Source organism: Xyrauchen texanus, chromosome 25, assembly GCF_025860055.1.
Source record: "Xyrauchen texanus isolate HMW12.3.18 chromosome 25, RBS_HiC_50CHRs, whole genome shotgun sequence".
Lineage (NCBI taxonomy): Eukaryota > Metazoa > Chordata > Actinopteri > Cypriniformes > Catostomidae > Xyrauchen > Xyrauchen texanus.
In genome coordinates, this window is record NC_068300.1 from 33,521,624 (window position 1) to 33,534,163 (window position 12,540).

Sequence of the window (12,540 nt, forward strand, 5' to 3'; positions counted from 1 at the left end):
ATATACCATATTGAATAGAGGAACTAGGGCTTTCAAATGATATACATGTATGTATGACTACTTAAGCCTAATCATCCCTAATCAATACAATTTCACACAGCAATTTAGTACGGCCACTGTACTTTATCAGACAAAGGCATTTTCAACCATTTTAGTTACAAGCTAGAGGGAAACTTAGAGTATATGAAATATACATAATTATTTGGGCAATGTTGAATAGCAGACAGATTATAAAAATAATCTATTGTTTTAAAGAGGACCATTCTAGTGATTAGTGAAAAAAAAAATAATAATAATAATAATTTAGAATGTTAAGATACCTTTCACATGACCACTCCTCAAATACTCTTTTTAGCACCTGTAATTATAAATTGAGATTGCATCTGAAATTGAAGTACACAAACACTGAAATATATATACATTTTATGTGTTCAATAAAACACACTCTTTATTTAATTTGAGCATTAGAGTCACACACATATTACAAAACAAAACATACAAAATCAAACTTTCGAACTATCTACAGTAAATACATTTTTAATAAAGAGTGCAGGAACAGAATATATATAAATTCATACATACTTAACAACTGTGGAGAGAAGAGAGTAAGAAAAGAGAAGAGGGGGAGGATGACAACACCAGTAATCACAGCCCAATCTAGGCCTCTTCGCAAAACTGGTCACACTCAGCTGAGTGCCAAGACTGAAAACAGTTCCTAACGCGAACCAAGCAAAGTCTTTTGCCATTACATTCCGGCACACAACAAGCTACATTTGTTTTATTTTCAGTTTTACTTTTCAGATAGCATAGCCAACATCTCTTGTAGAACTCTACAATTTTAGGGACATGGGCTGAGTGGAGTGAAGGAGGGACTACAGGCTTTAGTGGCAAAGGGAAACTTGCGTGAATATCGATACCTCCCAGCTGATGAGCCAGGTTTTCTCTGAAATCTATCTGGGTTAAGTTCACCGGTCTTTGTTCATCCCCTGGTGCCGCATGAATGTGTTGCCATTCCTTAAACAATATGAAACTATTGATGACGACAATGTCTATGAAGTGGAATTTTTTTTTTGTAGGACGTTGTAAGATTTTAGCATTTGGCCTGACCTATCAACACTGCCCATGTTTTTGTTATAATCGCTGATGACAGTGGGCTGGAGGGCTACTTCTTTTGTCCAGTTGGCATAATATTTTACAGACCTAGTTATATTGGTTGAGCCATTCGCATTGTGGAAATTGTAGAGGCATGTAACTGCACGTGTGTCCTTCTACTAAATTACAAGTATATTCCCCTCAATCCTACACCACCTCATATCCCCATGAGCTGTCTTGTATTCCCATCTTTTGATGTTTTTAAATTCTGCAGGAAAAAGTTTACGATTCACCCTGCATGTCCCACAGGCATTAGATCCCATTTATAACAACTTAACCATAAGAGCTGGGTATGTGTATAAGTTGTCAAACCAAACATTGTGGCCCTGGTCTATGAATGGCTGCAGTAATGATTCAATTACTTTGGTGGCCAAGTCAGTGACATGCCCATCATGACTACCTGTGTAAACATTAAAGTCGGGAGTATACCCAGAGTCTGATGTTGCAATTACCCATAATTTAAAACCCCACCGAGTAGGCTTGCCCTTCATGTATTGTTTAAATCCTGAACAAGCTTTAGACTTGACCATACGTTCATCTAATGCAAGATTTTGGTTAGGCTGAAAGAGCTGCTGGCATTTTTGTTTGAGATGGTCCATAAGATAACGCAACTTCCTAAGGAAATCCTGATTATCCTCTGTGGTAGGGTCTACAACATGTAGAGCTGCTAATAGAGCCTTGTAGCGGTCATGCAAAATAAATCCCCTCACCCATGAACCCTAAGTGACTTGGTTCCCCAATGACGATGGGATTCAGGGAGAATTGAAAACCTCATGTAAACGAGCAACCCAAGAAATTTGTCAAATTCATCAGGGGTCACCTCCATCCAAGCTCCTTGGTAGCTGAAATATGATGTACAGTTTAGGACCTACTCCCACCCCTGATGGTTTGTAAACCTGCATATCTCAGCAACTACAGCCGGAGTAAAAAACAATTTCTCACAACATCATATTGGAGGCTGACCGCACAGCCTGACACACACTACCAAAGTCAATACCGAATGGATGGCTAGCCTTAAATGGGAGAGGTTTTGGTGCCTGAAAATCGATGTCAGAGTACGAGGGATAAGAAACAGAGACAGGGAAGCATTTACGCTTTTTAGCTGACTTGGGACCTGTGCGAGAATGGCTAGCCATACCCAAAATAATAAGAGTAATAGTGTTAGTGTTACTATGAGTATCAGTCATATGAGAAATAGAAACAAACAATACATACACATTTATATATACCCAGTTGATGGTCTTGGCTGGGGATCAGGTTCCAGCTCATACTAAATACATTAGTAACCTTCTGATTCTTTACTCTCCCCAAAGAGCACTTAGGTCTAGTAATCAGCTTCTCTTAACTGTCCCACGTTGTCACTGTAAAACTAAGGGTGGCCGGGCCTTCTTTGCTGCAGCACCTAAACTTTGGAACAGTCTGCCCCTTCACATGCCAGTTTTAAATCAGCTCTTAAATCGTATTTGTTCTCTCTGGCTTTTGATTAAGATTGGTTTAATGTTGAAGTTTTCTGATTGTATTTTACTTAATGTGTTTATATTTTGTATGTTGCATGTTTTCCTTTAATCCTTTTTTTTATATTTTCAACATTTTATTGTACAGCACTTTGGTGCAACTCTGTTGCTTTTAAATGTGCTATTTCTAAATATTTTCACTTGACTTTGAAGGGGATGTAACTCCTTAAAGTAATAATAAGAAATTTCGCAAAAAGGAGGAAATGAAGAGAAAAAAAATCTTCATTGAATGCATAAATATTTTAGGTTTGTGTGTGTATGTTTAAGAAACATTTGATGCATCATATCAAAATTAAAGCTTTTATCCTCTTTTACTAGTGTGAGAACATGCAAACTTCAATGATTTGGTGACAGTCTTTAGTACTGTGTATCTGATCTTTCAGAAATTCGTCTAGCTTGAAAGAGTATTTGGAAAAAACAATTACTTCTTAAACAAATCGACTATATGTTCAGTTCAGGCTTTAAAGTCTATATAACACTCATGGGAAGTACATACACACAACAAGTGTTCTATCAAATGAAGCAGCAGTGCACGGTTGCCAGGTCTCTGTTTCGAAACCAGCCAAATTACCAATCAAATCTAGCCCAATAACCTATAAAACTAGCCCAAAAACTAGCCCAATATCAAAACTCAAAATATGCCACTCCCAAACCTAATAAGTCCCTATAGTCCACTTTCTGATCATTTCCATTCATTTGTAGGCCTAGTTGAGACCACAAATGCAGCGCATAACATATATTATAAAATACACCTATTTGAGACATTTTAAATTGGCCAATATAATTCTAATATACTGTATATTTCTAAAAAATTTACTCTGAGGTTGATCATCAATGGACAATTCTTCTGTAGGTGTCACGTGATTTCAACTGGATATACTGCATATCATATGCAAATGTAATTAAAATATTTCATTCAAATATAATTCATACTATAAATGCACAGGCAGCATTTTATGAGAATGAGTATGAATACTGATACTTTCTTTTATATACTCACATGGAGCATATTTAATATTTCTAATAAATTCTCAATTAAATACAGGACACTCCCAGAGGAAAAGAAAATCTGAAAAGAGATCTCCAAAATGTTTCATTTATTTCTCCTAGACAACTTTGAGATCCATATGACACCAAACTGAGACAAAGGTTTATTTCTCCTGTGTCTCAGGCTTTTCTCTGGAGCAATAAGATGCACTAAATCTCAATTTAGTCTCCTTTTAAGTTTCAGAAGAGATCTCAACAAACTCTAATATAATGCTCAGAGTTTCTCAACTTCTGTGTCTCTTTGTGATCTCAGACAGAGAAATCAGAGAGTTCTCTCCATGAACTCAATATACTCTCATCCCAGCTTCAATTCATGCATCTCATGCTAAACTCAGATAGAGCAAAGGAAGAGATTTCCACAAGTGCTCATTGAATTCTCAGACTTGGATCACTGTCTTGGTTGTTTCATATCATATGATTAATCCACATGATTTTTTTAATATAATGTATTACTGTATGAATAAATTAATTGTAAATCTTTTATTTTAGGCTGCAAAGACCCTCTTCTTTTATATTATTTTCTATAAATGATTTGAAATATTTCACTGCATGTAATTCAGTAAAATAATTTTATTAACCACACAAAACACATTGTAAAATAAAAACAGTAATTTATTGGTAACTTGAGAGCAAAGAAATTACAATTTCAACATTTCAGATGTATCAAAGTTTAACTGCCAAAAACTCATATCATTAATAAATGTAATGTATATTCAGATGTGTGCATCTTCTCATGTTAGCTCCAAAGTGACCTTTTTGTATGACAATAGATTTGCCCATATAAAACAGTTGAGATGTCATCACAGTATAAACTATTTGTCCATCAACATATTTTACATTTTCAGTAAGGATTTTCAACTAGTTGGAAAAATCATGGGCTCTTCTGTTCAAAATAAGATCATATCTTTGACTTTATAATATCTTTAGTCCCTTTCAAGTTTGTTAGGGAAATGTGCAGCAAACACAATACCAGGCATTGAGGACAAATCAATGAACATCAACTTGCCCAAAATACTTTCAAGTCCTACCACTGTCTTTCTCACAGGAACTTCCAGGAGGCTAACAATATGGAAACACGTTCCACCTGTCAAAGTATATTGTAGAAGATTTATGCTTGCAACTGCAAATTCATTCAAAAATGCAAGTTTTATCTCATTCTGACCTTCATTGGGTTCTTTGTAGGAACACAATAATTTAATCTGTCCATATTTGATCTGCGCACCATCACAAAATAAAACTGTGTAATTGTTTCATCTTTTGGTTTTGACATACTGCTGGGAAGTGTAAATTATTTTCCCTATTTGAGCTCTGTTATATGCTTTGACGACATTACTATGTAAAGCCTGACCAAGAAACTGTTCCAGAAGAAAAATATCATCAGTTTCAAGACATCTATTGAATGATGCCCCTAACATGCCCACAATATTGACAACATTACTTGGTTGATAACTGCTATTTGTCATTCTGGCCAAAAACTCAGTAGTTACTATGTTCAGCTTTATGTTTTGTGTGATGCTAGGGAGAGATTGTATAGTCTTTACAGCATTTACCATTTGGGCAGGTATATTCTGGGTTCCATGTATAAGACGGAGCAAGTACCCATTTTTGTCTTCAAAGTGAAAGCAAGAGTGTGTCCACAGAGGTCCAAGAGCTCTCACACTATCAGCTAAATGGACAAGTAAGTGCAAATTGGCTGTCATGTATCGCTCACCATAGAGTCCACTCATTTGAGAACAGAAATTCCAGAGTAGTTTCTCAGCATGATCTATTTGAGCAGGGGTTATTGACTCCATCAGAAGAATAAAGATTGCTTCACTAAGGAGCAGGAAATGGTTGTAGTACAGTCCTGCAAGAATGCCCCGGAATACAACTGGCCCGAAAAACAGCAAAATGTACCGATACTCAGATGCTTTAAAGAACATCCTGTGAGAAGACACAGAACGAGGAAATCGAATCATAAATGGTGGCCTTATTTCTTTGAGACGTTTGTCAACTTCTTTGATTGATCTGACCATACTGAATGCACATCGACAGAACTCTGTGGAAAACCACAAAAACATCAATAGACGCATTACTCCCAGTAGTACAGAATGCATGTAGTCTATACCTGTACCCAAGACCAAATCATAGCTTGTTAGTCTGCTGAGAAACGTAGGTCCCTTCACCTCACGAACAACGCTGTTGGAATCATAGGCCATCTTAGCATAATCTACAAACCCCTTGTTGAGTACGAGGCGGGCCTTTTGGATCTGTCTTCTGGAAAGGAAAGGCATGGACATGACCTCTCTCTCCAGTCTTCACTGTTTGACCTGGCTGTTCACACTTTAGACACCCAAAATGTCCATTGAATTGAACAGTATTAAGTACCAAAGCTTTTGCAGGCAAATCGCAGGTTCCTGCAATGGTAAAGGCTTTGCATATGAAAGGTTCTTGAGCTCCTGCAAACTGAAGAGAAATTCCTTCTCTTTCAATTTTGTTCAGAGTGCCACACAGTGGTTCAAGGAATGTCAACATTGACGGCTTTGAATCCCCAAACCAAACACCTGCAAATATCATGTTTTCTCGTTTCGTGCGTTCAACAAAATTTAACTCGTTTATGACACAATAAAAAGGACAAACAGAAAACTTTGAAGACTTAAAAATAGGTATGCCGTCTGTATTCCACATTAACGAAATGTTTCTGCAATCACTGAGAGGCCCATTGCAAGTAGTACATTTCTGATAGGTTTTTCCGTCATAAATTTCTTCAATACTGTCATGACACTTTTTATGTCTATTAAACCTGAACTTAAGTTTTTCTTCAAAACCTTCCTGAGCAAACAATCTCTTCAGTTGTGCTTCAATGGGAACCTCAATGAAATAAGAGGTTGACCCCTCCATCAACACATTGGCTTCACAGGTTTTACACTGGGTGTCTGTACTCTCAACAATCATGAAGCATGAGCTACAATATTTGTGCAAAAGCAGAGAGGAGGGATCATCAAAAAACTGTTTAAATTTGTGTACATTTTTAAGACACTCAGTCTGTGTATCAGAGGGGCAGTGCAGAGATATTAATGTAAGCAAATCACTGAGAGCTTTTCCTGTTATTTTGTGTCTGTTTGCAAAAGTCATTATGAGGAGAAGACTCTCTGCAACAGAAATTGGTGCATTTCTGTACAGTGGATGATCTACAGTGTTTGTAGAGCTTTCGAGTTCTGTTCCCTCCTCTTGGTTAAGCTCAAAACTGTCTTCAAATGATAGGTCATCATCAATTGAAAAGTCTTCATCAAATAACGCATTGTCATCTAAAGTCCCTTCTTCAACAAATTCAGGTAGGTGCTCAGGAAATGTATCCATGTAAATAGGCTGTTCAGGCTCTGATTCAACATTAAGACCAGAGTGATGCATCTCACTTGTGTGTCCATAGTACTGGGATGAATGGTTGGCGTAATGGATGTTACACACATTTGTGTTTGAAGAGTCTTCCAAATTAGCAGATCTGGTCACTTGCTCGGTGCTGCAATCATCTGACCTCCAGTTTGTTGCTTCTAGAAAAAAAAAAATCAATTGATTAATTTGCTTTTACTTGATTAGTGAATTTATGGCTTACTAGTCTCAACGTGTTTATTTTTCATTATACTTATGCTAAACACATTACTAATTAATTACTAGACTATTAAAGTGTTATAATAATCACCTGAGCTGTCAGTAAACCCTTGACAACCCAAGTGAGGTTTGAAGGTCTCACTTCAGTAACAGTGTTTTATTGGACACATTAACTTTTAATTGAATTAACGCTCCAGTCAATCAAAATTTAAAGCTTTGCAACATGCGATTTCCACAGAATAAATAAACTACATGCCATCTTGGAGACTGAAGGAAATGGAGTTAGTTGTTTTACATTTTTGCACATGTTTTACCTCTATTTTCCTGTCCTTGAGTGCAACTTACTTGTACATTAATTTTGCGAATCATCTCAAAATTTAAGGGATAAAATAATTTGTATAGGAATTGCAGCTCAAAGTTCTTTACAAAAAAATATTCCTGCGCCATACTCTTCATAGACAATGTGTAAAATAAATAAATAAACAAATAAAATGTGTGATAATTAAATAATGAAAGGGATATGTGATAATTAAATAATGAAAGGGATTAAAAACATTGAAAAAATAGAATAGAGAGTGCATAAATCAAAGAGTTGCAGGAGCGAATAAATTTGAAAGTGCTAAAAGAATAAAGTTAATCCTAGTTGAAGGCTAAAGTGAAGAGGTAATTTTGTTGCTTTGCTGCACTGATTTTTTAGCCTGCACTGATTTACTCACAATCTCCTTTTTGTTTACTTTGTGTTCATTTTCAGGACTTTTTGTATTTTTGACCTTTGAAGATGGATACACAGCAAAGATTTTAAATCTCTGTGATATTCTAAACAAAGATGATAAACACATCGCTTGCTTTAGAGATCTGATACCAGGAGAAAAAGTACTTGCAAGATGGTCTGACAATAAGTTCTACAATGCTACAGTAGACTTCATTGGAACAGCTGACAAAACGGTGGATACCAAGAAGGCAACAAAGAAGGACATGAAAAAAAGAGATGCAGCTGCACAAAGATTCTACAACCTTCCATTCCTACCTCAAGCAGGCCAGTCCACCTCTGCACAGGATCACCCAAATACTGTGGACCAAAATGTCATTCAGCCTCCAACAACCTGGCCAGTGTACCAACCTCCACCTACAGAGTCATTTCTACCTGTCCAGCCACAGCACCAGCATGCAACTGCCTGGCCACAGTACCAACTTCCAGTTTCCCAGTCATCACCAAATACGCCACAACATTACCAGCATTCACCAGTCCAGTCGCTCAACCAGTATGGAACTACTCTGTCTCCAATTCCACACAATTCCAGCCTTTCGCAGTATTCAAAGCATCACCAGCCTCACACAGCACTACCCACACCTTCAGACCAAACACAACAGCAGCCTGTTTTGGCAGATTTGGATCAGCGAAGACAGCCACCAGCTCCTACAGCCAAAGAAAGCTTCCTCAAAATGTTGCACAGTCCTAATACACATCAAAAACCTGCTGTTCTTGGGGACCACAGCCAGACAAGCACCTCTGTACATGAGACTTCTTCAAGCTCATCTGCAGATACTTTAATCATCGAGCGTGATCCAATTCCAGAATATGGAGAACCATGTTTCATTTCGCCTGAGTCAGCAGAAGACAGATCATGGAAGCCATGCAAAGCATGCAAGACAGAGGTGGAAAAATTAGTGGAGGAAAAGGCCAAACTGCATGATGTGCTGTGTGGTATAAGTAAGTATGTTTTGTCTCTCTGTTGCAATTACTTGTTCTTTTAACACTTCTTTTTTCTCTAACAGTTTTTCTAACACACCTAATATCTATTCAGAAGAGTTGTGTAAAACAAAAACGTGGGTAATAATCTAGTGTATTAAATTGTGCAACATAAAATTGTAATTATGTTTTTATATTGGTATATGTTTAAAGTTCCACTACATTGTCTTACTACTTTGGACATTGGGAGTTATTTGATGCTTAAGCTAAATCTTAAAAGCTTTAAACAATTTGGTAAAACTCTTATCCAATCATGAAATCTTTTTATTTTATTTTTACTTTATGAATACTGCTGTGTCCCTGTAAGGTAATATACATCTTTTGTGTCACAGGTGGTGAGCACCTCGAGGCATTCAGAAGTTTTCTGGACAAAGTGGAACAGATCCAACCTCAGGCTGGTGTTTGGGCTCCAAAAGGCAGATCTCGGCAGCAGGAGCTATATCCAGGAAGTGGCCTCTTCTTGTCCTCGACTCACCTGGCTGCAATCCATGCAACCGCAAAGAAGGACTGCCTTCGCTTGATCCATCTAATTTTGATGAATTCTTTACTGCAGAGGAGTGCCAGAATGCTGTGGCATTTGGGAAACACGGAAAGGTGCCAGATGGGAAGAGAGTCCTGGATAAGTTCAAAGTCAATGCAATTCTAAGTAAGTATGTTGCTCATGTGGTTGTTAACAATTTGTGGAAAAAGTTGTGAAAATTCATAGGTAAAAAATGTGTGGGAACCCAATAAGAGGTGTTGGATACCCATATATCACATAGCTACGTTAAATGTTATGATTGTTTCACTGTCCTCACAGTTTTGCTGCATTTCCTTATGTGTGATCCATAGAGATATTACAATGTGAATTTTGTCGTATCAGGATGAAAAAAGTTGTTAATACTGTTGTGGTAACTGCGGTTACTCAATGCAATCTGTAATTTGTGCTTTCTTTTCTTTTATTCTTGCAGCTTACGTCATGCGCTGTAGTACACTGGATGGTTGGACACCGGTTGAGAAAAGTAAGGTCAAAAAAGCCTTCATAAACAAATGCTGCATCAGGGCCACAACACTGTAAATATCGGATGGGGCACACAGAGACATTTGTTGAAATGACAATGTTCACAAAAAGTCCTTGTTTTCAAATTATGTATGTTGGCGTCAGAGACTCAAGTTTATTGTTGTGAATTGTTGTAAACCTGGCCTGCCACTGCTCATAACATTGTTAAAATTGTTACTGTTTTAAAAACAGAATTTTACAAAAAAAAAAAAAAACACTTTAGTTTTGTAATGACCATGTTTAAAGTTTTTGCTGTCTTTAAAATGTCTTTAAATTTGTTAATGTTATTTTGATTTAAATAAAGATTCATATTCAAATTTCTTTATTTCTTTATTACATCAGCTAATCTGCCATTTGCTATAGATTTTTAAAGCCTGATGGTTGTGGATAGATCTTCTGTCTGTCCTGCAGTGAAGAGAGAGTAGCATTCCCGTCCGTTGTTTCTTTGGTCCATCAAGATGTTCTGAAGTGGATGATCTGTGTTGTTTAGAATGGTGAATCTAGTCTGGTAGGAGGAAAAGGTCATATGATTGAATTAGTAATTCATGTGCGTGCGTGTGTGTTTGTGTGCATGAGAGGGAGAGTGAGCGAGAGACTCGGATATTGCTCCATAGTAGCTCCAGTATTGCTCATTTTCTTTTTCAAAGGAGAAATAAAGGAGTCATTAAAAACACCGAATTGAGATTAGCAAGGCATCTCCTTTTAGTCTCAGGTATGACTCCCTCTGATTATTCTGTCTCACCTAGTGAATTTTAGGAGAAACATATGAGAAACATTTTAGACAAAATAGAGATTAAAATGAGGCTTAGATGAGAATCTCAAATTTGTCTCCTAAAAGCAAGCTCTGAGCAGTAAAATTTTCCTCTGTCTCACCTATTGCTCCTAGTGAATTTTAGGAGAAACATATGAGAAACATTTTAGACAAAATAGAAATTAAAATAAGGCTTAGATGAGAATCTCAAATTTGTCTCCTGAGCTATAGAAATGCAAGCTTTGAGCAGTAAAATTTTCCTCTGGGCTATCACCAAGATCATCCTTTCATTTGCTTGGCAAACATGTATATGCATAGTGAACAGACAGCCGGTATGTGCCCGAAGCCGAATACCTTATTTGGAAAGGCATGAACAATGACTTAAAAATTAATAACGAATTCATCCAAAAAAATATACAAAAATATTTGTGTGACTGATTATCCAAAAAGCACAAGAAACATTTTAAATAAACATTTCCAAAATGACAATGAATTTATGAATCTGTGCAGCCAATATTTTTAAAGTGTAAATATTATGAATGAAAATGTGCAAATTGAGATTTTAGATTGGATGGTTGTGGTCCTGACTCCGTTTGCAGTCTCTGTTATTTGTGTGCGTCTGGATTTTGTCAAGTATAATATTAACTAAGATATGTCATTATATACACTTTCCACTTCTTGAAATGTCTATGTATATGTATCACACGATTCACACGTGATTCTCTTGTATTTATTTATAGCCTAAACCGAAGCGTGATGTTAAATTCCTGACCTGAAGTGATTTAACATAGGAACTCTTCTTCCTGTCTCTTAAAGTTGACCACATTTATATCCACATCAGAGCTTACGGTAATTAACTGGTTAAGACTTTACTTCGACAAAAAGTAAAAATGCTCCATAAAAGGTTTAAATGGTCCATAGAGTATTATTCTATTAGGAATATTCCTCCTTATGTAAAACAAAGAAACTGAAACATGCTCCGTCTTTTTTTCTTCTTCTTTAATCTGTGATCATTTTGAAAATGTTAAGTGTTCTTAACAGCTCTCAGTTCTCTGAAAAGTGTGTGATCTGTACAAATAGTAATTTTTCTGCCATAAAGATACTTGTGGGAATGCTGTATTCCAAAAATAACAGCAAGACCCTCTTTGACAAGCTGAGAGTAGTTACGCTCTGGGTAAGTGTTCTGGACATGAAACTAATGGGTCTCTCCTTGCCATCACACATACGGTGAGATAAAACAGCTCCTACCCTGTAGGGAGATGCATCACAAGCCAAGATCAAGTCTTTTTGGGTATCATAGTGCACAAGAACCTCAGGAGACTGAATGAGATGTTTGGACTTTTCAAATGCTTCGCTTTGCTCGGCACCCCATTGCCACTTTATACTTTTTCTCAACAACTTGTGTAATGGGGCTAGCAAGGTTGACAGTTTTGGTAGGAATCTGTGCAGTAATTAAGAAGGCCCAGATTAGCTTTCAATTATGTAACATTTCTGGGTGAGGGGGCTTTTTGGAGGGCTTCCACTTTGTTTGGTAGGGGCCTCAGGCCCATAGATTCCACTTTGTGTCCTAGAAACTCTGCCTCTCATTCCAGGAAAGCACACTTTTCTCTTTTCAATTGCTGTAAGCGTACAGAGTAAAATTAAGGCTCCGCCTTTCAAGACGACACAGCCCTCTTACCACATTTGCGGCACTGTTCTG

General features: G+C 37.0%; 1 protein-coding gene across 1 annotated transcript in view; it reads left to right on the top strand.

Annotated features, from left to right (window-relative positions):
- LOC127619194 (uncharacterized) overlaps positions 1-10,293 on the top strand; it is a 37,253-nt gene extending 26,960 nt beyond the window's left edge. Inside the window, exons 2-4 of the mRNA XM_052091998.1 lie at positions 8,053-9,012; positions 9,384-9,697; positions 10,002-10,293. Of these exons, the coding sequence (XP_051947958.1) occupies positions 8,277-9,012; positions 9,384-9,697 (1,050 nt within the window). The 5' untranslated portion in view covers positions 8,053-8,276 and the 3' untranslated portion in view covers positions 10,002-10,293. The remainder of the gene's footprint in view (positions 1-8,052; positions 9,013-9,383; positions 9,698-10,001) is intronic.
- The last annotated feature ends 2,247 nt before the right edge of the window (positions 10,294-12,540 follow it).